Source organism: Equus quagga, chromosome 9 (assembly GCF_021613505.1).
Source record: "Equus quagga isolate Etosha38 chromosome 9, UCLA_HA_Equagga_1.0, whole genome shotgun sequence".
Lineage (NCBI taxonomy): Eukaryota > Metazoa > Chordata > Mammalia > Perissodactyla > Equidae > Equus > Equus quagga.
The window spans coordinates 40,971,723-40,998,124 of record NC_060275.1 but is presented as its reverse complement, the minus strand read 5'-3'; the positions used below and the strand labels follow the sequence as shown (position 1 = coordinate 40,998,124).

General features: G+C 42.9%; 1 protein-coding gene across 2 annotated transcripts in view; it reads right to left on the bottom strand.

The window, feature by feature from the left end:
• Positions 1-10,509: 10,509 nt before the first annotated feature.
• GAREM1 (GRB2 associated regulator of MAPK1 subtype 1) overlaps positions 10,510-26,402 on the bottom strand; it is a 189,480-nt gene continuing 173,587 nt past the window's right edge. Inside the window, exons 5-6 of one of the 2 annotated variants that reach the window (XM_046671435.1) lie at positions 16,970-17,136; positions 10,510-15,760 (exon numbers count right to left, since the gene is read on the bottom strand). In XM_046671435.1, coding sequence (XP_046527391.1) covers positions 14,863-15,760; positions 16,970-17,136 — 1,065 coding nt within the window. In that variant the 3' untranslated portion in view covers positions 10,510-14,862. The remainder of the gene's footprint in view (positions 15,761-16,969; positions 17,137-26,402) is intronic. The other variant, XM_046671436.1, reaches the window with a different exon arrangement.

The window sequence follows — 26,402 nt, the reverse complement described above, 5'->3', positions numbered from 1 at the left end:
GGAGCCCCTTGTTCGAAATTAATTTCAAGACGGCAACAACAGTGTTAAGTGTGGGGTATTTTTTTTTTTTGACATTCCCACTCACATTTTGCTATGTAGGGAGGACTGGTTACAACACGGGCAGAGGTGGTGAGGAAGGCCTAGCCCCCAGTCTCACGTTTACTGGCACACAATAATGAATAAATAAATAGGTGGGGGTAGTGGCAGAGGTGGCACAACAAACACTGATAGCACAGGGAGGGACACAAAAGCCCCCCTCCCAAGCTGCGGCCACCATCAACACTGGACTGGTACCATGATCAAGGAAGAGCGGGGCTCTTGGCTACAGAGGCCCCCAGAGCCACGGAGTGGCTGACTGGATTGCAGTCTTTGTGGAAGAAGGGTGTCTTCCATACTTGGATCCTTATTTATTGACCGAAATCTGGACCCCTGGCAAGTCCAGTGAGATCCACGTTATCAAGAGGCAGCTGTCTCTCAGACTTCTGGATTGTTCTATTAAGAATTTAACTGACCCATGGGTTATTATTACCTGGTTCCCTGATTGGTCTACCCACGACGTAGCACATGAAAGGGTTATTGCCACTTAGCCTTCTGACTGGTCTATTCAGAGCTCAGAACAATAATGGTTTGTGGTAACCCAGACCTCTGATTGGTCAACAGGAACACAAGGTCAGGACCCAAGGGGCACCAGAGCCCTAGAGGCCCTAGGGAGTGGGTAAGGGATTAAGTGCTTAGGGTTGTGTAACTGCAGATGTTGCCTACTCAGAAAACTGGCCTTGTGCTTAATATTATATGGAGTGCAGCCCCCTTATTTCTTACACCCTGCCAACAGCTTAACTCTTAGTGAACCACATGGCCATAAAGAACTAAACTAGATGATCCCAAGGTACTGGCCTAGACCAGTGTGTCCAAAGCAAGTGCTGGGGAATGTTGGAGAAATATTAGGTTAAAGAGGGTCAAATAGATTTTCATTGAAAATTTCTCAGAGCCTTTACTATATGAATAAGCATTATGCATTTCCAGGTGGTAAAATATAATACACAGCCATTTCTCCAAAAATTTGCATGGGTTTGAGGCAACTGAAAATACAGGCAAAAATAAGGATGTGATCCCAGAGAGTTAATGACCTAACTTGTTCTAGAGCTGAGTTCTGTCCTCAACTTCTGACTCATGTATCAAAAATATCTCCAGCAGGAGAGTTCTCGTCAAGAGGGCGCTGTGAGCAGACATTGAACTCACCTCCTCCCACAAAAACAAGCAGGTTACAACAATTTTAAGAAGAATCACCCTGGATTGAAAACTGAAAACTGGATAAAAAGAACCCCCAGAACAAGGGATAATCCTGACGAAAGCAGAAGAGGCAGTAACTCCGGCCGGAGAGGAAAAAAGCCACCTTTGGGGCAGCGGAGCTTCTCAGCTGGCCAGGCGGGAGCCAACCTAAGGCCTATCACAACTGTATGCCCCTGAGCCTAGCAACCAGCTACGCTGGGTACCAACCCAATTAAGACGACAATTGCAATAAGAGTGTGCTAATAGGCGGGACCAAGATGGCGGAGTGAGTGGTCTTCTTTGCCTCTCCCCCGTTGAATCTACAACTAATTGGACATTCACCGATTAACAAAGGATATCCAGATAGCATCTCAAGACGCCTAAGAGTCTTGTACTACTATACATCAGAAGGCGGACGGACTTCCCCTCGGGAGGAGGTGGAAATAGGTGAAAACTCTCCGACCCCCGACCCCCGACCCCCGGACAGCCTAGTTCCTGCAGGAGGTTCTCTTCCAGCGGACTCCCCCATAGCATCGCCATACACCAAGGGCGGGAGTGTGCACTCACCAGCGGAACGACGGTGGAAACAGGTGACAACAGCCCTACTCAAGCCCCCCGCGATTACACCTAAGCCCAGGGGGAATCCCCAGGGTCCCGCACCCACCAGCAGGGAAGGTCTCCACTCACCATTAGCAGGGAGGCCCCGCCCAGAATCCAGAACAAAGGGAAGCTCCCGGTGGGCGGATTCCCTGGCATGGCACCACACCGCAAGCTGCTGCTGGGCCCACGGTCTCCGGCGCACGGGTCGGTGCATAGGGCACCCGGACTTCCCATAGACGTGCTTGGGGACACGGTTGGAGCTCCAGCGCCCGGCTCTGCAACATGGATAGACCTTGAGGGTATTATGTTGAGTGAAATAAGCCAGACAGAGAAAGACAAACTCTGTATGACTCCACTCATAGGTGGTAGTTAACATATGGACAAAGAGAACTGATGGGTGGTTCCCAGGGGAAAGGGGGGTGGGGGGAGGGCACTAGGGGTGAAGTGGTGTACCTACAACATGACTAATAATGATGTGCAACTGTAATTTCACAAGGATGTTAACTTTCATAACCTTAATAAAAAAAAATTAAAAAAAATATCTCCAGCAGGATGGCCTGCATTCCCACAGTCGATGTGGGGGCAATGAATATATATTGCATAAGTACCCGTATAGACACTGCTGGTTGCTTATCCAATGTCTGATCTCTTCCTCCTAGCCCAGAGAGCCCTGATTTGTTCAGGGTTAGAAATACTCACTTGTGTGACATTTGCAGCTGGGCTGGTCATGTGACCTCATTTTGGCCAAGTAGAGATCTATGGGGTAGAGCCTCTGGGAAATGCGTTTCCTGATTAAAAAGGGACAGAACCAGTTGGCATGTGTCCTTTACTCTTCGCACTTCCAAGCTTTCTTTCTGCTTGGAAGTCAGGAAAAATGCTTGCACGTACAGGATCCAAGTTAAAGGCACAGATGAGGGCAGTGGAGCAGGAGACCTGAAGGAGCCTGGTTTCTGGATGACCTCTTTGAGTGGCTGCACACGCCCTAAATTGCCTTCTTTGGGCTTCTCGTTACTTTAGAAATACAACCCCTCACTAGACTAGCCACTGTAGTTGGGTTTTACTTCCGGGCAGCCAAACACAACCCCAACTGTTAGACTGGCTGAAATGCAACACACCCAAAGCTGAAGTAGCATCTTCTTCCCACCCCGCTCCTCAGTTTCTTTTCTATCCAGATGCCCAGGTGGACTGTCTCATGCCATTCTCAAGCCCTCCTCTCCTTCACTCCTGTGAGCCATGACACTGTTCCACTGGTGCTGCCGAAGGTGCTCTGGGCACAACCTTCTGCTCCACAGGCCCCGTCCAGCTGAAGTGAAGCCTCTAATGCCCCTGGGGAGCCAGTTGCTGCAGCTGATTTCGGAGAAATCCCAGGCTCATTGTGGTTGCAGAGGCCAACGTGGCTGGTGATGGGCAGGGGGATACCCCCAGTCAGGGATAGATAGCCTCTTGGTAGGTCCCTGCCCAGCTCTGCTGAGGGATGCTTCATGACTGAACTGCTGTTTCATCCTCCGAAGCACCAGAGGGTCTAGTGGAGATTCTGGCTTGAGCACCATCATTTATCATAAAATTCAGAGGCCCCCAGAATACTATCCTACTATTAATCTTTTACTTCCCCTTCCCATATTGTGTTAGGAGGCAGATTGGTGGGAGTTTGAAAGACTCATAGGCATGTGGGGCTATGGGACACTTTAGGCACATGCCTTAAAGATAAACACTAGCTGCCACATTTGATCAATTACCAAGTCCTTTCATTTTAGCTCCTAAACTCTGCTCCAGTTGGTCCATTTCTCTATGTCCCCTTTGGCGCTACTCCATCCAGGCCCCCTCAGCCCTTGCGTGAACAATCTACTAATTGCTCTCCTCACACCCAGGTTTGCTTCCTTTCAATCCATTTTGCACCCTGAATTCCGAGTGATCCCACCTGCTCATGTCACTCCCCTACTTCCAATGATGAAGCTCCTTGCTTTCAGGATGAAGACCAGACTCCCTTGCCTGCCTCGCAGTGACCTTCACAGAAAGGCCTCTTCCAACCACTTCATTTCTCACCGACATTCTTTGCTCACTACACTCCAGTTCTACTGAACAGTTTATGGAAGCGATGTTATGCTTTCTCACGTCTCCAGGACTTCAAAAATACTGATTTTTCCCTCGAATATCCTTCACCTTCTCCCTCCTGTCCTTCATCTTTCTAATTCCTACTTATTCTCCAGGTTCCTGTTTAGATGCCACTTCACTCAGGAGTCCGACTCTGACCTTCAAGACACGGTGACGTTCTGTCCTATGAGCTCCCAGAGCACCTTGTATGATCCCTTCATAAGAGCCTAGACAGTGGGTTAGAAAGACTTGGGTTTGAATCCAGGGCTGGCCACTTACTTGCTATGTGATCTTGGATAAGTTGCCCTTTTTAGACTCAGTTTCCTCATCTACAAAAATGGGAATAACAGTAGTAGTTACCTCTTTTTACTTCTGTGTAAATTAAATGAGATAATGCGTGTGATTTACTATGTTCCAATGAATGGCACACAGTAAGTACTCAAGAAATGATTTTATTACTGTGTTGACTGTCTATAAACCATCAGCTTGTAAACAGAGAATGTGTCTTATTCACTAGAGCAGCTTTAGCACCCAGGTCTGTGCTGAAAACTTCATGCGTGCTCAAAAAGCACTTGCTGAATGAATGGGATGGATAGAAAGAATATGTAAGTTATTCCCACCATTACCTTCTCCCTCGTTTCTCAAGGTCTTCAATTCTATTTCAAAACAGAATTGTCTTACTTTGAACTAAGTGGTGTGTTAAGAGCTTCACATATACCAACTCATTTAATTTTCATAACCACTCTAAGAGGTGGTTGTCATTATTCCCATTTTATGGGTAAGAAAATAAGGCCGTAATCACACCGATAATAAGGAGTGGAGCTCTGCTCCAAATTCAGGCCTGGCTGACTCCAAAGGTGTTAAATTATTGTCACTAGAACAGTAAATCCTCCTTCCGGACATATCCTGATGAGGAGGATGGAAGCCCATCTGAGAGTCTAGTCCTGCCTCTACGGGTGGTATTGCAAAGCTTCCTCTGGGCATTGGTGTAGCTGAGGGTGCAGTTATGAAGAGGTCTGTGGTTCATTATTGGGCCCATTTCCTCATGGGTTGGACTGGGAGTCTTTGAGAGAACATTTGTCTGTAGCATATATGTGTGTGTATGTGTATGTTTATTTGGGTCAATGTGTATGTGTATATACCTGCTGGACCCCTGGGATTTTAAGAAAGCACATCTGTAATTCACATTGATGGAACAGCTGTACACAGAACCTATATTGTGGTGCTGAGGAGAGGAAGGGACAGAGGAGGACAGGAAATGCCTACGTGCACATCTCCGGTGGCGCCTGTTTGCAGGAGCACCTGTCTAACCAGACGCCATGCTCAGGAGCTCCAGGTGGAGATGAGTAGCAGGAAGTGACCCTGAGGCCATGGCAGGACTGGGCACGGTGGCCAGGATTGAGAGTCAGAGAATAACTGAGAGTTGCTCAACCAAGGAGCAAATGAGACACATTCTCCCCTAAACATACTGGGAATGTCTTCGGGGCATGCCAGAGAGTTGGGAGCTGGCTAATAAATATTTTATTGACGCTAAAAGTAATTTCAAATCTGTCTTTAGCACTCATGCATCTGGTATTGAAAGGTAAGTTTTTACTGTTTGGGAATGATGGTGGATACTTTCCTCAAATTACTTCAATTAATGAACCCATCCAACCGCACACAGCTGCCCTTCCTTCTTCCATCTGCCTGTGAGATCCATCCAGTCTCTCCAATGTCATTTGCCTGGTGGGAGTAAGAACGTGTTTATGAAAATCAGGTTAGAGAATGTTTTAAAGCATCATAATGAGCTAACCAGAGATAGAATGAGAGAGCAAAAAAGGAATTCAGGGAAATGTGAAATTTGGGCTCAGTCTGGGTAAAGATCTAAGAAGTTCCAGGGCAAGAGGTGTGAGAAGAAACCCAGAATGGAGATAGACAGAGTAGATGGGGTCCTTTATTTCAGTAACAGTAAGACCGCAGGGGTCAGGGAGGAGAGAAACGGAGCTAGGTCTGCAGATAAACCAGTCTGGAAGTGGGATAATCCACAGCCTGGAACACGGGTGCTGGAATTGCTGAGGGCATGCTGGGCATCAAACCCCCACCTCTAGTAACCACTGCTGACTTCTCCTTTATAATCCGCCCACACCAAAATCACACCCTGACACTGAGTGACAGTCAGGAGGGGACAAAGCCTACGGATGGAAGATGAATGCTCTAAAAATGGCCAATACTGGCAACATGGAAAGGCGAAAAAATAAACATGTCTCTCAAAGAAGCTGGCAAAGCTTAAATAATAGCATTTTCCCCCTTGCACATTAATTCTGGTGAGATACACTTAATAGTTAGCTGAACGAGAAGAACGTGTACTTCATTTCCCCATTCCACGCTTCAAACTGCTCTTCTGCACAGTCATCTGTGAAAGATAAGTTAGTTATCTCAACCTTCCGATAACAAACTATCAATGATTAACTGATTCCTGGATCCCAGTACGTGATCAGTTGCTGTAACATGCTATCTCCACAGGCTGCCCTTTCCTTCTGCCAGCACAAATAACTTCCGCATCTTTCTATCATCTGGGATGATTAATATAGAGAAATTTGAGTTCTCCAAAATGTGCCAGATAACTGGTGTACACAGTGCTGAGCCCTTGGTGACAACTTAAGAGCTATTCTCATCAGAGGAAAACTAAAAAGAAAATGATCAGTTTCTAGGCCTGAGAAAGAATATGATAGAAAATGACCCGATTCGCAATTTATCCCTATGGAGGAATAGGTGAACTTTTAAACAAATTGTGATATAACTCACACACCACCAAATTAAGTGGACAATTTAATTTGTAAAATGAGGCAGAGAAGGAAGAACCGAGAACTGTTCAATGTAGGAATGGAATCTTCTACTCTGGAGATCGCTACATACAGGAACAGATCCTCACAGTATGCGAAGGCCTTTGAAGTCCTGTCCAGGACTCAGATTTTGAGACCAAGTGGGCTCATGAGTGATCCTGGCTCAAGGAGAGGAGGTCAGTCAGATCACCTGTTAAGATGGCATTTGGTTCAATGGTAAATGATAATTTACATTGCGAGACTTTTTCAACTTTAGATGGGGACAAATAGGATGCATATGGAGAGCTGGCATAATTCTACAGTCTTCACATAGACAAGAAGCCAAAAGTGAGGACCTTCGTGTGTAGGACAGAGGTAACATAAAAAGAAGCATGAAACCAGGATCTCAAACTATTTTGAAACGTGAAGAGCAGTGTTTCTGTGACTTGTGGTCCCCTCTCAGAACAGTCTCATTTTTCCATGATCCTTATTCACCAATCACTGAAATGTGACAAAAACAGGTGAGAAGGGTCTTATGAAAACTTTCATTGGCAATTATACTGTTTCAAGATGGCAACCTAAACTAAAACTGAAACTATTGGCAGTTCACTAGATTTGTCGAATCAAGCATCTCCTTAAAAGTTGAAGTGAAAAAGAGACTTCTTTTACTTTGTTAATAACTGCACTACCAAGAGGAGTAAGAAGCATGGAAAATGAAGCCAAAACATATTTATCCAAAAACTGAAGCTTAACATTCTCTTTGCTAGTTAGGATTTATCTTTATTCTTCCTTCCAGGATCTATTAGGTAGGTTTATGCTTTGAGCGTCAAGGTGAAGGAGGATTGGAGATGTACTGTCTCTACCCTAATTTGAAAGTCAGCTTTAGTGTGAAGATACTTGATAGTTTTTGTTTCCGGTTGATAGTTTCGTTGCTCAAAACCAACCAGTGGAATAAAAAAACCTGATATACAACTTTCTTTACTCAAGAGCTTCTGATTTGCATTATTCACTTTCAAAATTCCAGAGACACAGAACCAAGAAGGGGCAAGCCATCTGACAGGTCAATTTTGCGCATTGAAAATCCCTCTACCCTCTTCCCCAGTGGATATCTGGCTTGAAAAACTGTACAGTGCCCCACTTTCAAATTCCTTAGCTTTTTTGAGCCACTTCTGTTTATTCCTTTCCATGACTTCAGGAGTCTAATGCCTTTGGCTAACGAAGGAAGTGGAAAAGTGACTCATGGGAAGATAGAGACCTCTGATATGGCTGGACTTAAAATTTTACTCTTTACTGACTTGACTCACCATTTTCCTCCATCAGAGCTTTGATTGGACTAATCCTTGGTTGTCATTAGCTGGATGGAAAAGCCCGACACCCTGTGGCCACATTTAGTACTACGGCTCCTTCTTCACCTAGGTGGCCCAGTTTGTACCCTGCATACAGAGGGATGAAAGACGCGTGTGCTCTGTGGATATTTCAGTTTTTCATCTTATACCTGTCTGACTTAGTCTCTCTGCTTAGTGAGTCATCTCTTATAATCAAAAAGTAGGAGACATGCTCAGAGCCTCCATTTTATAAGCGGGAGAGGTTTCTCTTGATTTCCAGCTAGCACTGACTGGGGAGCATCAGTTGAAGATTGTCTCCCATTTTTTAGCCTTAGAAGAAGGAGAAGTGGGAGAACCAGAGTAGGGAATTAAACATGCTGAAAAAATCATGAAATGCTATTTTAAGAAGTCAATTGAGGAAATTGGGAGACAATGTTGTAACAGAGTAAGTATAAAATGGGGAACCAGGAGATTTTATTTCTAGCTCTTGTCCTGGCACAAACTGTAGGTGGCCTGGCGGAAGTCATTTACCCTCCATGGGTTTCATGCCTATAAAGTTAAGAGGTTGGACCACATCATTTCCAAGGTTTCCTCTGGTTCTAAACTTCAGTGATGTGCCCACTGACAGAATTTCCTATGCTCTGCGACAAGGTCTCCTGGTAAGTTGTACTTCTGAGCACCCAGTTTCTTATCTTCACCCATCACTGCTTCTGGTCCTCAGATCACTCCTAGCTTAGGTCATGCAACCATATCTACTACTCTTCAGTTGTCTGTATCTTTTAGAGCCAATATTTGAGTCAACCTATGGGAACGCACTGATGTATTTTTAGTTCATTTTATATCATTAAAAAATTGAAGTCATTGGCTTAATCAAACTGTGAGAAGAAAAAGTTATTCATTGGCAGGTCATATAAACTCAGTCCAGGATCTCTAAACAAGTTCATATTTTGCTCTCTTTTATTCTCAGAAATTTTATGATGAATACAAGTTTCATTTACGTCATTTGTTTGACTTCATTCTGTTGTTTTGAGGCTAGTCTTGATCTTGACGGCACAAAGACTGGTCACCATCAGAGATGTGATGGCATTCATGCTGTCATTCAATAGAAACTCAAGTAGCATCTACTTTTGAAGATATAACAATTAAGACGTAAGTCCTGATATCTTACAAGGGGTCAGAGAGATGCATAGGAAGCTGTCAGCACAGAGGAGTGAAACCTAATCAACTTGGGGGATGATATTTAGTAAATCCTGAAGGGGTTGTACGAGTTAGCTAAGCAAGGAGAGGCAGAAATAGGGAAGAGGGTGTCTTAAGGGAAAAGTCACTTCAGTGAGATAAGAATTTACCCCGCACCTACTCATTGTTTTCAATGATTTGGCGTTTTCTAATCTCAGACACGTGGGATTCGGAGGATATTTGATTCTAACCCAACTTATTTCTAAACTCAGATTTCCTTTGCAATATACAGTTTGAGGGAGTCAAATGTCCTGGCGTATTTCCGATGTAAGTGCTCCTAGGAACTTGAGGTAGATCCTTGGGCATTTTTGCCAACCCATCTCACTCTTCTAGGTTCTTCCAGTGCACATCCCTGAAATCCAGGAAAGTGGCTACCTATGGGTTTAGTCACGTTTTATCCCCGTGAAATAGGACAGAATGGTTGAAGGCTTATGTATAAGATGGACTGAACGATTTAGGGATGCTCTGTCTAGTAAACTAAGACAGGAAGACTTTTCGGTGACTGTGAACCTGGGGAGATCTTGGCGGGGATGTGGCCGAAGACATCTGATCTCATTGTTCTTCCAGCCCTTTGACCCTCCCCCGAATTCCCTCAATAAAATGGTTTGATTCCCTCCTCCTCCCAAAAAGACAGGAAGATTTAGGGCACAAAATGTTGGGAAACTACTTCACGCTATTTGGAGTACTTTAAATAAAAGCTCCCTTAACCAACCTCCACTTGCTATTTGCCAACTTCTCTGTAGACCACTACTGGTGGATGTCACAGATGTTGAATGTTCATGACTTCCTCTAGTACCCCCAGCCATTTCTGCTCACTGTTTATGCTAGTTGTAATTATATAAGTTAAACTGTATATAAGCCAAAGAGATATGAATTTGTATCATCTTTCTTTTCCCTGTATGAACATAAACTTTTTTTTTTAAAGATCACCACTTCATCTATACTTGTCTTTTGTTCTAACTCCTGACCACACAGCTACTGGATTCTTTTCGAATGCCATGAGGTTGCCGGGTTTCTGGCTTCTTCCATGTGCAATAGCCATAGTCCTCAATCTCTTAACATGGAACGGGCTTGCAGCATTAAGAAGCCCTTCAGACAAGCTCCCTTCTCCTAAATGAGGGTGGGGAAGAGAGGTTCTAGAAAACTATACACTAGATTTGACTCACTGAGGAACAACTGCAAGAGGGTCAACTTTTAAAATTTCTTTATTTATAGACATTTCAGAACCATTTAAATCAACAATGAATTTTTTAGACATAACATACCATGTTTATCTTGAGGTACACATTGGGCCCATTAGATAAAATGCTCTGGAAAGTAATACAATTGTTATTAACAATCCAACTTTCCCAAGCAAAGAAACTGCAAAGACGGTTACAAAATTCTTTGAAAAGACTATACCATTTCCACATAAGTCAAGGAAAACTTCCCAAATTTTCAACTGAGTTCAATTTTTAGGCTTAGCTTAAACAATATTTTAAATGGAACTTAACACGAAAATGGGAGAAGAGGTTTATAGCTAAGAAATTATCTGAGCCCCACTACATGAGATTGTAAACAAAGGAAATCCATAATCTGACAAGCTCATTACAAAATTCATAGCCTAAAAATTAGACAGAGCAGCAAAATTACAGAAGATATTTGTATATATTTTTAACTGAAACCATGTTTACCCCCAGTTTCTGGCCTTCACAATGAGACAAATTTTAAAACACCAAGTTTTGAAGACTACACAATGTGATTTGACAAGAAGTGACCATAAGAATTCCACAGTATTATAACCCCACACTATGAAAGTCCTACTTCCCATCTTTTGTGCTCCGGGCATTTTAAATTTCTTGTCCTAGCAGCCTGGTGCCTTATATGACTAGAAAAATAGTCAGAATTGACATAATGGACAGTTTCTGAAAGTCTCGTGTGTCCAATCTCACATGTAACTTTTCTGGTGGACTGAAGTTGGAATTTTCTTTGAACAGTTCACAAGGTTCTTTGGAGAATTGTTTTGTTTTCCAGTTTGTTATTCAAAATGTTAATCTTATACTCTGTAGGCATGATGAGTAGTGACTTGTTATACAACGTGTTTGGAAAACGAAGGACCCTCTATCCATCCACGCTCGTCCCCTGAACTTCTCGAGCAGCCGTATGGATGATGTGCAGGTGGTTCTGGAATGTGAGCACAGGGTGTTTATGTACGTGACTGAAAATGCTTGGAATGGATGGTCACAACATTTTTCCATGAGATTGCTGTTTTATTTCTACATGAAACAAGAATAAACATTGCAATTTAGTCGAATGGGCAGCTCGCAGCTTGCCGTCTATGTGGGTTGAAAGAGCATAAATGTAAATTTCACAGTTCATAAAGCTGAGCAGCTCAACTTAAAGAAGAGAGAATTTGCAGGCATTTTACAAGATTCTGAGAAGGAATTGATCTGTGAGTGTTTGAGTTCTCCAGCCCAACATGAGTCAGGTCCACATTTTACATTTAGTTGCTTGGTTTGGTTTATTGCTGATTTTCTTTTCTGATGGGAGCCATGATGATTTTAGCCAAGAATTTAAAGACAAAAGAGTCCTGTATGGACAGACACCTTCCCCCAAGCACCGTGGTCACTGCACAGACTGCAGGAAACCTGCCAGATGTACTCAGTCTTGATTTGGTTGGTTAGAAAAGGTTCTGCTTGTGGGGATCTCCATACATTACTTTTCACTACAAAACCCAGCTCTCAGAAGGAAAGAGCTGTTTCCTTCCTACCCCTGCTCGGTGTTTCTTGTCAGGATTCTCTCCAGCTATGCGTGCCTTGTCTAGTCAGGGTGCCAAGGTCCTCAACAGACAGGTGCTCAGTTCAGGAATGGCAATTACATTTATCTGTGGCTTTAGAGATGCCAGAAGATACTTATTATAATTAAAAAAAATTCCAAATCAGTAAATGAGACCAGCTAGTGGGAGTTAGAGATACTTTCTGCCTCCAACGTATTCCAAATTTTAACGGTCTTGTGGTGTTTATTTCGTATCTCTTTAATAGAGGCTGCCATTTCTTCAATCTATGGTTTCTTTAAAGACAGGACACGCTTAATTCTCCATGCATCTAACTGCCAGAGGATTTCATGCTCCTCTTACCCACACATGTGCAGTCTCAACAATTGTGACTTTAAATATAAATATTAGGAGTTCCAAGAGGGTAGAAGCCATGTCTTTTTTTCAGCTTTGTCGAGTCATAACAGCGTAGGGCCTGGCTCACACAAGGCGCTCAATGAACGTGAATACACGAAACAAAAGGCCATAATCCCTGCTCTCAAGGAGTCTCCCTAGTGCCATTGCCATCCATACAAACTCAACATAAATATGCCAAGACAAAACCCAGAAGCTACTTTGTGTAGAGTGTTTGCAAAAGGAAAAACAGAAAGAAAAGAAAAAAAGATTTATTTGGGGTAACCTTCATAGAAGACCCAGACCCACCCTGTTCCTCCCCGCTGAATTTGAGAATTGTGTCTGACGGCTAAGTGTTTTAAAACAGATGCTGAAAGGGTTTGCCAAAGAAAACTCGCAGCCTTTCAATAGCATCCCGTTTTCATTTTAAAGGAAAGTTCTGAGAGGTTAACTTTACTAAGGGCATTGCCTCTCACACAGAAGGAAGTTTTCTAAACATGAAAGTAATTGAGGGGTCTTGTCACGTGACTGCAGCACTGGGAACTGCTACATAGATTTGTCAGTTACTTTAGAAGAGGTGCTCCAGCGTGACAAATTGTACAGAGTACTCTCTTTGTGGGGTCCTTTTTACCTAGAGAATAGTATTTACATTTTGGGAGATGTGTTGGGGGAAAAAATGCTGTGTTTTTTGTTTTTTAAAGGAGATTTAAGATGGGAAATGAGAAGAGGTATCAATTCACCTCAACTCTAAACCATAAGACGGATTAAAAACATCTTTTTTAATCCCAAGAAAAATCCCACACTGGACAGGTCTTGTCTTTACCTTTATTTATTTATTTTGGTGAGCAGGAAGAGCAGATAATAAAATAGAAGCCAATCCTGCAAGTCACGCGGACCTCTGGCTGGCCAACCTCACTCACAGACTGTCTGCACATCCAGAGTCAGACCCTGACGGGATGCAGGGCTATAGATGTGATGGCTTCCTTAGAGAACCAAAACTTGTCTAAGACTGTATTCCTTCAAAAAGCCAATAATGATGATGAGGTCATTATATTTTGGATTATTTAATCACATTTGGCAAAAATTGTCAGAATAACGTCCTGGAATTCTTGGAATGAAAATGTGGTAATAATGTATTTTCTTTGGAAGAGAGGAAAGGAGAAATTATGACCTAACGTACACTTATTGACGCTTTTAAGAATTACTCAACAGCTGTAGCACATACAACAACATAAGAGGGTACGTCTGATTTCTGAGCTCTCCTAAAGCATGAAGCATGTTGAGAACATTCTACACACTCTCAGAAATGCCCTTCACAGCTCTCACTATCACACGCCAAGAGAATAAAACTCTCAAACAGGAGAATTATCATTTGACAGAAATTGCCATTTCCCCAGACATCAGCACAGGAATATTCTATGCAAAACCCAGTCCCACGATGGGCTTAAAATCAAATTTAATTCTTCAATACAGACTCTCTATTGATTTGTTCCAAGTTTTCAGTGACGAAGCCTAATAAAGACTAAACTTTGAGTGACAGGCTTCTGAAAATCTTTGGAATCATTCTGTCCACTATTCCTAAGAGAGCCAGGCCCCAAACCTCAATGCATATCTGAAAGTGAACAGATGTTATCTCAAATATCAGACTCATAATGATGTTTAAAACATATACATTTATATTGCATATACATATATATACACATATATGTATATATTCTGGGGTTTTTTCCTCTGCTTAATAAAATTAGCAGCAGTTATAGATAAATTATTGTGGTCATGATTTGTATTATTTCTAAAGATGTCTTATATCCTCTATCTACACGACTTTTGGAAAACGTCTTTTGATGAAAAGATCCCCACCAAGCATATAACATTAAAGTGTCATTTCATATCACTAACATTTTCAGGCACAAGAGTAAAACAATTAGCATTAAGCAATCCAAACAACAGAGCACAGAATAGAGTTAATTGTCTAAAGTCAATTCCTCCCAAAGGAGGGAACTGTTGTTCAATGTGTGTTTTTTTCTTTCTTTTTTTTTTAAGATTCTTATGTTTTTCAGCTTTGGCTATTTTGTAATAAATATCATACCTCCTCGCAGACATCTACTTGGGCAAGAAGTACTTCTCTGAGCACGCCTTTTGTCTTTTAGCAGCTGTTGAGTGTTGAGGGATGTACAAGGCACACCTCTAAGTGTTCTGTACAGCATTTTTATTGATGTACAAAATAGCCTGTTCACCATTCAAAAAAACGGAATCTGCATAGTAAGAGTTTCTCTTATCCCTACTTACAGAGAAGATTTTTAGTGCAAAAAAAACCCATGAACTTGTGTCCCAGCCCAACCCTTCTAGCACACACATGTATCAGTTTCGTTCAACACTAGCTGGGGTCATTTGGCTATATTTTGGGCCTCCAGCCATTAATGAATTGCATGATTTTCTTCACCTGCAGTTTGCTCAATTTGAAATCCTCTGAGAGGATTTCTTCCGTTAGTTGAACAAGCAAATTCCCATCAATCTTTTCGGTAACAAAGAACGATATGACATCTTCAGACAAACCAATAAACCGTAACGACTTGGACACTTCTTCTATGGAGAGTCCTGACAGGTCGGCGGGGGGCTGCCACGGGGAGCCATCACCGCAGGACCTGGGGGCCAGCTGGAGGTGGAGTGGAGATGAGAAAGGGTAGGAGCCGGAGAAGAGGTCCTGCATGCCCTTTTTAACAAAGTACTGGTCCTCAGACAGGTCCAGTGACCCCGCCTTGGGGTCCTCCTCAGCACCATCGATTTTCAGAGGCAAAGGAGAAGTTTCAGAGGCCGCTTTCTCTTCCACTTGTTTTGGGGCCCTGGGGGGTAAGGCAGGGCATGAAACGCTCTGCTTTGTCGTGCCAGCTGCAAGAGTTTTCTCGTCCGTGCTCTCCAGAGAGTAGCTGGCTGACTTAGGACAACCAGAGACGCTGCTACTGAATTCTGCAGTGACGGGGCCGGGGGGGCTGGCCGAGAGCTCACAGCCATCAACATCAAAAGGTGCTGGGCAGTTTCTCTTTGGTGTGCCTGGCGTCTTTTGTCTGGGATAACTGAAACTCCTGCTTGGATCCAGCAGGAAGTCACTCCTGGTCTGGCTCTCCGACGCTCCCGAGTAATGGTTGGGCCACGAGAGCCTGGAGGAGAGAGTTTCAGCAGAGGGACTTCCAAACGGGGACTTCAGGTCCACAGAATCAGTTTTCCCGCGGTTACACGGATAGCAGGAAACAGGAGCACTTTCAGAAGGACTTGGGTCACTTTTAGTAACGCTGCTTAAAACCAAACACAGAAAGAGAGATTAGTAAAAAAAGAAAAGCCAAATCCCAGGTTTTTCCTTACCCCACAGATGTTACTTCTGAGCAGAAACATGTAGGAAAAATTGAGGAAAAAAAATATATTTCTTATCATGAATTCAATAAAATACCTGCTAACCTCCTTGGGTTTTTAAAAAAAGAATCTTTAAATTACTAAAATACATTGGTAATTATGGATATGAACATGATGATTTAAAATGCTACAGTGGCAATGGCAAATATACAATTAAAAAAAATATATAAACTATGAGGTAGGAAGAAAGGCTTCAAATAAAATGCTTATGCTTGCCTTGGTTTCTGTACAATAGAGTAACATTAGTATAAGGATTTAAATGTCCAGAGAACAAAAACAGACCTGCAAAAAAGAGCTTGTTTACACTATAAAGATCACACATGGTGCATTCAGCTCTGGGGCCGTATTTTAAGAGTGACAGCGAAACCAGAGTGTGCTTAGGGCTGGGTGACCAGGCTGATGAGGGATCAGTGATGTCAGGGGAAACAGCTGATGGAACTGAGGCTGTCTCTTTTGGAAAAGAGAAGACTTAGATCATAACTGACTTGACGTTTTTCACAGGCTGACAAAGAGAAGCAGGGGGGAGCTAGACTGGTTTTTCTAGACACAAGAAATAGCTGGAAGTTACATGGAGATAGATTTCAACTCAATATAATGAAAGATTTCTAAAAAACGTTATTGGCATTTGCCAACAATGGAATGAGCCACACTGCAAAAGAACGGCTCCAGGCACTGGAAGAATCCAGACAGTGGTGATGACAACCCAACAGTGATGATCAAGAGGGAGTCCTGCCCTGAGCAGAAGTGCAGAGTAGAGAGCCAACAGGACCCTTTCAATTCTAGGGCCTAGGTGAAGGTGCTGTCTGCTTGTGTCGAAGCCAAAGTGGAAAGAACTAGATGCTAGCCTTTATCACTGAATTTCTCACAGACTCTGTGTCTTCTGAGGTCACTGGCTCTTCCATCCTAGCTCAAAACCAACAGGGCCCCATCATGCTCTTCCAGTAGAATTTTGTTTTTCTTTTTAATGTTTAAAAAGAACATTTCCTCTCCCACCACCTGCCTAGGTTGTGGCTACCTTGAAACTGTTCTCAAGAACCCGGGACCTGGCTGATGAGAGGAATCGTGTTGAAGTGGGCCCTGACGTCAAGACTTACATGTCGTGCAGCCCTGAAGAATAGTAGGACAAGGTGGGGCTGGGAGAGCGAGTCTGCTGCCGCGCTGGCTTGACTGTGCGAGGAGGGATGGAGGGACTTGTGGACAAAGGCTTTGCACTTCGGGGTGGAACAGGTGGGGCGTTCAGGAGCCGGCATTCTTCCCTGACCTGGCGCAGAAAAGAACACTCTGGGTTAGCAAAAGACCAACAATGCCACTGGGGGCCAGCTCGATCTTGTAGGGTCAAGTCACTACTCTTAAAATGCTAACAGGAGGGATGTAAGGAAGGGAGAGAGAAGACTGGAGCAGACAAGAGTGATGGGAAACACAGAGGCTGCCAGAGACAAAAACGACGCCTGTCGTGTCCTTGCTGGGACAGACTTATTTTGAAAGAAACTCCTTGGCAAATGCCAGTTGCTGCTGAACAATAGCAAGTAAGGTGAAATGCAGCAAGTTAAAGAGCCAGTGATATGTGAGGATGCATAAAGCAGGAATATTAAGAAAATAAGGGCAATCACATAAGAGGATTAAAGTCTCCTACTGAGTTGTGTTTATTCACTGTTCAAATTGAGTTCAATTTGACCCAAACCTCAAGGAACAGTGGGCCTTCTCCACTGTTAAAGGTCCTTCTGAGTTATCTTCAGGGCTTCTCACATGTAAATGTGCACGTGAATCTCCTGGGGATCTTGTTGAAATGCAGATTCTGATTCAGCCGACCTAGGGGGGCCCTGAGGGTTTGCATTTCTAACAAGCTCTCGGCTTATACTGACGCTGCTGGACCGAGCAAGAGGGCAGCTGCCCAAATCCAAAGAGTGCTTTTATAAGAGCTGCGTCCACCTCTCTCATCCTCCCTTCATCTTTGTGTTGGAGAGGAGCTGGGGGACCTGTGACACTGCAGCTTCCTCAAATCAGCCTGCCATCACTCCAGTTTGTTTTCCATTCACTGCAGGCCTCAGAATATGATTGTTTTTAATGAAGTGGACATTTTTTTATGCACTTCTCTGTGTCAGGCAGCAGGGGGCAGTTTCTACTTGGTTCTGCTACCTAGGTAAAAAAGAGCCAATTCTGACTTCATCAAATTTGCCCTCGCCTGATTTTAGGCCGTGTCCCCACCAATTTTTTCACCTTTGCCTTCAATTCTTTTCTGTCCCAGCAGCTCTGGGTGAATAAAGAATGAAACAGTAAGCTCCCATTAGCTTTGGTAATGAGCTTGCTTAACACCAAATGAAATGGGTTCCCGTTACGTAGCGTCTTCCACCACCTACACTGCACACCAGGCCTTTAACTGGCTTCCCAGGCCTGACTCAGTGCCAGAGAAAGCTAGACGGTAGGAAAAGTCATGTGACCATGCGTGACCCTGCAAAACTTAATTCTAAGTGAAATGGAAGCAATTTAAAAAGTCTCACCCCTTGCATTTCTTCCTGGGGCTGGGGATCATCGCTCCCACCTGGAGCACCCACAGCCCTGGTTACTGGGGCCCACTGGATGCAGTGTTTCATCTGGAGCTCTTTAGGCTAAAACAAAATATTCAGAGCAGCAGGTTTTCTTCTCCAACAGCTGCAGGCTTTTCCCTTTTGAGTTCTTTAAAAGGTGGTGGATGACAGCAGAAAGAAAATCTGGGAGGAAATGAGGTTTGGACAAGCAAGACAGAGGATCGTCCAGCTGGCCCAGGGGAACTCTTAGCCACTTTGGGGTCTTTTTTCCTTAAGAAGCTGAGAACTAACTATGGACACTGAAGCTCTGGTAGGGTCACTCATTTCCTGGCTTTTGGGGGTATATTCTGGTTACAAAATAAATAACCAATACACTGTATCATCTTCCTTCTGTCTTGTTAGTGAATTGCATAGTGGCCAATTACGGTTTTTTTCCTTTCTCAGGGAATATCTAGAATCTAGGGTGGATGGATATAACTTTATTATACATGTGCTTGATTCTATTTATGTTTATAGTAATAGGAATCATGGACAATCTAAGAAGATAAGGAGTCTGTCAGTTAACTTTTTAATTTTCAAAATAAACAGTCACTTCTCAACATTGAGTTAGAAAGGAACAAGAGGAAAACATGGCTGGTGCTGAATTTGATTTAGAATTTTCTAAATTTTGGTATTAGTCATTAAACATGACATTTCATTAGGGACTGCTTACCTAGATGTCAATTATAATACGCATTGTAACTTCAAGTAACCAGCCGACCTGGGTCTCAGAACACAGAAAAGAAGCCACTTGTAGTTCAATTTGACCTATTGGAAGTCTTCTCTTCCTGTTTTTATAACCAAACCCAGGCACTCAACGTCACTTAGAGGTGGTTCTGCCACTTCCTTCCATAATTGGGCTATTCCAAAGAGCTTTCCAATAGGTCTCCCACAGGGGAAGGCAGGCGAGTAGTGAGAAGAAGTATTTGTAGGTCACAGGGCTTGTGAGGTGAGCCATGGCTAACCGGGAGCGTTTAAAATGGAACTCCCCAGCGTTTGAGATATAGAAAACTTTTGGGGTGGCCACATGATTCCTGAAAGAAGTTAAAGAACTAATGTGTGTGTGTGAGAGTGTGTATGCATGTGTGCCAGTGTGTCCATGTGTGTGATCTTACTCTTAGGAGATGGGATGTGGTCAGCAAAGATATAAACACAGGGCTGAGCGTGTGAGTTCAGAGGGAAAGAACTAGGCTTATTTGAAACCTGTTTAGGAGAAAAGGTAGTTAGAAAACAAAACAAAAAATGACTTTACAGGGACCCTGTCCATGACAAGAATTGAGCTGTAATTTTTTCAAGGCACAAATGAGTGGCTTGTGCCACACCAGGCAGGTGCACGAGGGTGGCCCTCAGTGGGCGAGAGCAGCTGAGGACCCTAGTACACATCTCCACATGTCATTGTCAACTTGTAGCTACCAGATGTGGTTCCTCAAATGAAATCATATTTCACTGCACTTTATGGGGAACTTAGACGCTTGGGTGGAACGTACACGTTTGGGGATTTGGAAGTTACAAATACTGAGGGTTTACTGTACCCTCTTACTTCCTGTCTCTTGTAACAGTCATCATTCTACTTTTCTTTGCTTCTTGATTCGATTCAACACGGGACATTTTTATCCAAGAAGAAAGTAGCTGTGCTTGAAATGAACTTTATCTGACGATAAAAGGCACTTTACAAGACTAGATGGCCAATCACCCTTTTTCCAGTTTCCCCTCATATTCAATTTCACTGTTAAGTGCAACATTTTCAGCACATTCCTTCTACAGGTCTCAGCATGTGGCTTTCATCATGTTACTTCCCATCTCCAGTGGCCTCCTCTGATTACTGGATAGAGTCCAGCCTCTCCTGCCTCCCACTGAGGCCCTCTGTAGTCTTTCTAGCTAGAAGAAATTATGCCATCTTATGCTATCTTTCCAGTTATTTCTCCCACTCCTCCTCTATATGAACACACAGGTTCATGCAACATTTTGGATTCAGTGTCGCCTAAACATACCTTGTGCTTTCCTGTCCTTTTCTCTGCTCTGGTTCTCAGTGCCATCCCACCTAAATGCCAGTTCCTAAGGCCCAGCCCCTAACGTTAAATGCTGGTCTGGGACCATGGTAAGTAGCCACCAGAACTGGTCACTGCTTCTGAACTGTGCTAACACACTGTTTATATTTATTTACTTCCCATGTACATTCAATTAGCCTGAAAATGAAAATGGTAGGGACTGTCATCGTTATTACTGCCCTGTGGATGGCAGAGTGTGGGGATTTGTCACCTCTGGCACAAATATGTCACACAGAATGCCACGTGGAAGTTAACAGACATCACACAAAATACAAGAAAAAGGCACTTTTATTTTTAAGCCTATACCATCAGAATGCCTTTTACATTTTTATGTGGAAATTGTTCTTAATAAGTCTATTTGGGCTGGATGTGAATTTTTTTGTGTCTTCATATCAGTGCCAATCTAGGGAAAAAAGGTATCAGCAGACCTGGCACATATGACTACCGTCAAGTCCACTGTCACCGCACTTGACATTGTATCAGAGTGAAAAGGACAATAACAATATTTCTAAACTGGGAAATGTTGTGGCTTTCATTTTCAGCACCTCCCAGAATAATTACTATTCTAAAATGAGGATAAAATAGAATACACCATGCCTGGTGGACTAGCATCCTTCTCTTTCTTGCCAATGCAGCACTTCAGACTGAACTTCAACTGGCAGCACAAGGAGGGAGAGAGATCTGGAGTATCAGGAATAAACCTCCAACTCTGGTCCTAGGCGAGGGGTGGGTGTGCTGTTTTGAGGCAGGTGTTACGATCCACCACAGGTTATGAGTTACCTGAGCCTACTGGTAGGTAATTTCTGGTTATGAGTAGCTTGGGTGTTCATAGAGAACTCCTGGCACCTACTGTTTACAACAATGAGCGCAACATGGATTCGAGTGGCACCAGGGAGAGCTGACTCCCATCTGTACCCAGAGCCTTGGGACACAGTTCTGGTCTAAAGCTTTTCTTTCCAGCAGTTACACTTCCAACACAATTCTCTCATCCTTGCTCCTTCACAAGTCTTTTCCCTTTTCTAAATGCTCAATGTTTCAGTTCTTATCAAATATAAGATACTACTACCCAGGATTAACACAACTGTCCTTGGTATCAATGCAGCAGATTGCTAACCCAGGGCTATACACAGAGTTAATTTATTGAAAGGTGGAAGTGGTGAGTTCTGCTCTTTCTAGAACTGTCACTTTTTTTAGTCTAAGAGGCATATTCTTAGGAAGGCATATTCAAGTGACTGCCATCTAACACACTGAAATAATCTAACAGTGGGGGTTTGACGTAAACTGTAAAAAGGGTCTGTCCTGGGGGCTAACAGCCAGGATCATAGGCACCATATCTTCCATTGTCCTTAAAAGTCTGATGGACATGGCCATCCCTTTCCCTTTTCCTACATGACAATTCCATTTTGCTATTTATTTGTTCAAATAGATGCTGAGTGCCTATCATACACTTGTTGAGTATACAAAAATGACTAACTCATGGAATTAGTTGTGAGGGAGGAAGACAAACACATAACTGAGAATTGACAGTATAATAACAGAAGTATGAGCATGGGTTAGCATGAGCACCACGAATTTGTTCAAGGTGGCAGGAGAAGAACAAAGTCATAGGAAATTTATCTGAGAGAGTCTCGAGGAAGAAGGAATTATGAGTGCACAAAAGATACAGAGGCATGACAAAACCACCAGAATGAGGCTCTGGTCGGGGGGCTTGGATGACGAGACAAATACTGGTGCCATTTATCAGACAAAAACTTAGAAGGAAGAACAGAGCTTTGGAGAAACCAAAGAGTTCAGTTTTGAAAATACTGAGTTTGAGCTTGGTGTTCGACTGATGGATAGTGTGAAGTCACGGTGGCTGCACTGAGATCTCAGATGAGAAGTGAAGAAGGCTGAACTCCCAAGGGATGGGCAGAAGAGCAGACAAAGAAGGAGAGAAACAAGTGGCTGCATTTTACTGCTCCCAGAACAGAACCATGTCCAAACGGTGTCAAAGAAGCCAAGGGTGGTGGGGAGAATAACAGGAGAACGACAGTGGAAAGATGGAAGGATGTCAGGAAGTCAGGAAAGGTCTGGAAGATATGTGATAGTTCGCAGGTTACTGGGGATCTTAGCAAATGAAGCTTGAGTCAAGGGAAGGGAGCAGAAGCCAGATTCTAGTGAGTCAAAGGTACACTCACTCGAGGAGGTGAGGCTGGAGTTAGTGAAGGCAGACCACTCTGTGCAAGAACACCGGCTGGAAAGGAAGGGGGAGGCAGTTATTAGAAAGGGATACTGGATTGAAGGAGGCATGGCTTTTTTTCCCTAAGTTTAAAAGAAACTTGAAAAATGTGCCTGGGTATGTCCATGCACTGAGTCCTCGGACCTGTGCTCTCCTTTCATTTAAGAAGATGGAGAGGAGGACACACAGCTTTCCATTGCTCTCTGCCTTCACCATCAACGGCCATGTAAAGCTAGAAAAAAGTCATCAGTGGTAGCTTATTATCTAACAGCTACAGCAAAGATGGAACATACCCAACAGAATAAATGACTTCATGTTTCTAAGTGAAGGTCGTCAACAAAGTCAAAACCCAACTTCAATCTGTGGTCAAAATCATAGAATGGGGCTATTTTCTTTATTTTCAGAATACTGTCCAAAAAGTTTAACTTGATTTCCTGACTCCTGGAATAGGCGGTTAAGCGGCTTTTCACCTCTCCACTTCCTAGAGCTCTCTCTAACTCTGTTTAGCCAGGAGGGAACAGAGCACAGGATGAAGGACCAATAATTTGTGATAAATGGAAAACAAGGTCTTCTCCCTAAATAGCCACATGTTAAAAACAATGCATGAGAAGCTGTTAAAACTACAAAGCTCATTATTGCATGGCTGGAAAACAAAGTTACATGTAGATGTTTAGAGGACAAATTGAAACATAAAACAATTTTATACACATTACCTATGAACTACTTTCTTTCTCCCATGACATTATCTTTCTCTGACTCTTCCTCCCTAGGGATTAAAATAATACAAGAAACAAAAGCCCCACCAAGTGTTTATGAAACAGCCTAGTGTGGGAATGGGGGCTTTTGGTACGATAATGTTTCCTGGAAAGTCTCTATTTCTTGGAACTCCCTACTAGTCTTTTATGGAAGAAATGACACCTTCACATCCCTTCACTAACTGGACCAAAGAGACAGCTTAAAAAAAGTAAATGGAACATTTACTATGACATTTCTTTGCTTAACTGTCTTTTTTGGAAGAAACATTCTATTTCATAGCAGTAGTTACTCAGCTTTTATAGACAAGGCAGTGGGTCTGGACTTACCCACTGACAAGGCCACATACTTCCTTGTCTATAGTCTAAAATCTACTGTCACACGCCTGTGGGTGAAAATCTCCTGTCTCAGAGATCACGCTGCTTGGATTTGTGGGCTGTCATTAAAGAGATTTTGGCATACTGAGGTGGGGTAATGACCATTTTGTCAATATGTTGACCACGATTCAGAAAATATATATAGTGTAGGTGAGCTTGATCTAAGATTGGACTCACCTTCACTATGAGTTTTCTTCTCCAGAAAGCCGACTTCAGGATAATGTCAGCAATCCAAAGAAAGGAGTTTTGTAAGCAGGCTTCCTTGAACTTTGTAACTTTGCCTTCACTGCACGCCCTCTGCCCTGTATTTTACATTTCTTCCCACACTCCCTCTCCCAGATAACAAAATCATTACAGCCTTAAGAAATCGTATTTATAAAGGGGCTTTTATACAAAGAGTTCACAACCCTGTCACATACCCATCAGGGATATTTTCAGCCAAACAGAAATTAAAGTTTTATAATGACAAAATGGCCATAAATGAACCTCTATTTGATTAATTACACAGGGCAGATGTGATTTACAGTCCAAATCCTGATTCTCAGATGCATACATTTCTTTTTCCAGTGTTATACACTGATGATAAGGACCCAACACAGACCTGGGTCTGACATGGCCTCCAATCTCCAAGCCTCGGGCGAGGGAGGCAAGGCGGAGGGCGCAGGAGGCCGCTCATTCGGAGGCAAGAAGGGCAAGTGGTTCTGAAAAGAATACTTGTTTAAATTCTAGGGTGCTTCCATGGACTCAGAAGAAAGAATATGCCATTGGGGCAGAGAATAAAGACCTTTTCTGAGCAGGGAGTATAATACATGACAGACATTTAAATAGTATATAACCTTCCTATTAACGTGATTTTGTGCAAATGGTACCTAAGAGTGCAGATCTGAAACAAGATCTATCCCATAGATGATAATTACTCTATTACATACATTCTAATCATTGAGACTTTCAATGGACTCAGGAGAAAAAAAGTTCCTGGCCTAGAAGATTTCATTTAAAAACAAATAACCTACATGAAACTGAAGGCAATTAGTTTCAAAATTACCAAAACGCAATAGTAATAATTTAGTCCTTATTTCAATTAACAAATAGGAATGTAGGTATGGCTTGCTTACAGAGTAGTCCTCAAAAGCTGTAATTAAAACTAATTAAATGTCAAATGCCTTAGGAGGCCTCATTAATTAGAGGAATCCTGAGTGAGTCTTTTTGTAGAGCAATTATTTTTGAAAAGTAAATAATCACTTCCAGATCAATCTTTTTAGTACCTCAACTTGAATATTAATACATCAGGTTTATTTAAGAAAATCTGTCCTTTAATGCCTTTTCTAAATGAACATTTGATAGAAGGAAAAAGCCGAAAGATAAAATAAAAAATCAGCGTAGAATCAATTCTCATGGCCACTTCCCTCGGTTTCTATATGAACATATTTTTACAGCTTTTTATTAACTTCGGTAGAAGCGTGAGGCCCCTAATTCTGTAGGGTGGACTCATTCAGGGTTGTGACATCTAGTGGCACCATGATCTGGCCACACCCGAGGAATCAACCAAGGCAACCTCTCAGCTTTAATATTTCTATGTAGAGTTGGGAATTTCAGGTTCTTGACAGGTGTTTGCAGACTTAGAGCCACACGCAACTTTTTCACAGGCATTATAGTTCTTCAAAACCCCCGAGTCCCCCATTAAAGGATTATATGTTATTGGGATCCACAGGAAGCCGAGCATTTCCGTAGCTATTTTTTTGGTCTATGATGATTACAAATTTGGCTCCACAGCTGGGTGATGATAATATAACACCTAGCTTATCAAGCAGACATTTTCCAAGTCAGATGAAAAGAATGTTTTGTTATTTCTAAACCCAATTACGTTTTTGTAATCTCTTAGAGACCTAGCAAAATGAAACTATCACACACGCTTCTGGAATGTGGAGACGACTGGCACCCACCTGGGTGCCAGAGTTCTCTGCTGGTCTGGCTGTGGAGGTAGATGCGCTGTCCCCATCGGCCTCCATGACTCTTTGAAGACGCCTATACTTTAGCTAAGGAAGGATGGAGGAAAAAACCCTCCCCTAAAAGTCACTTTCTATCTGACCCTAACTCAGAATCCCTCCATCTCTATTCAGTTACTGCTATTATTTATTGAATGCTTACTCAGTGCCAGGAAAAAGTCCCAAGTGCTTTGTACAATACAATAATGTGATGAAGAAGTTGTTATCCCCACAGGAACTGACTCAGGGAGGTTAAATATCTTGCCGAAGGTACGAAGCTACTAAGTGGAAGAGCGAGGATTCAAACCCATGTGTGGCTCTTAGAGGCGATGCTATGTGCCTCTAATTATTCATCTCTCAGTGTGGTAGACCATCTCTCTCCCTCCAGTTAAATTCCCCTGAGAGGGGAAATGAAGAGTCCTAGGATGCCTGGGATTTCCTTGCATTTTCTCATCAACTGTTCAGTCTGTCTGAGGCAGACTCAGACACTCCAACTCACTTCTGTAGAACCAAGTCTGTTTTTTCAAGCACCTACTGGACTAGGTCCAGTCAATCTGGCATTAAAGTCACACTTTTGTTATG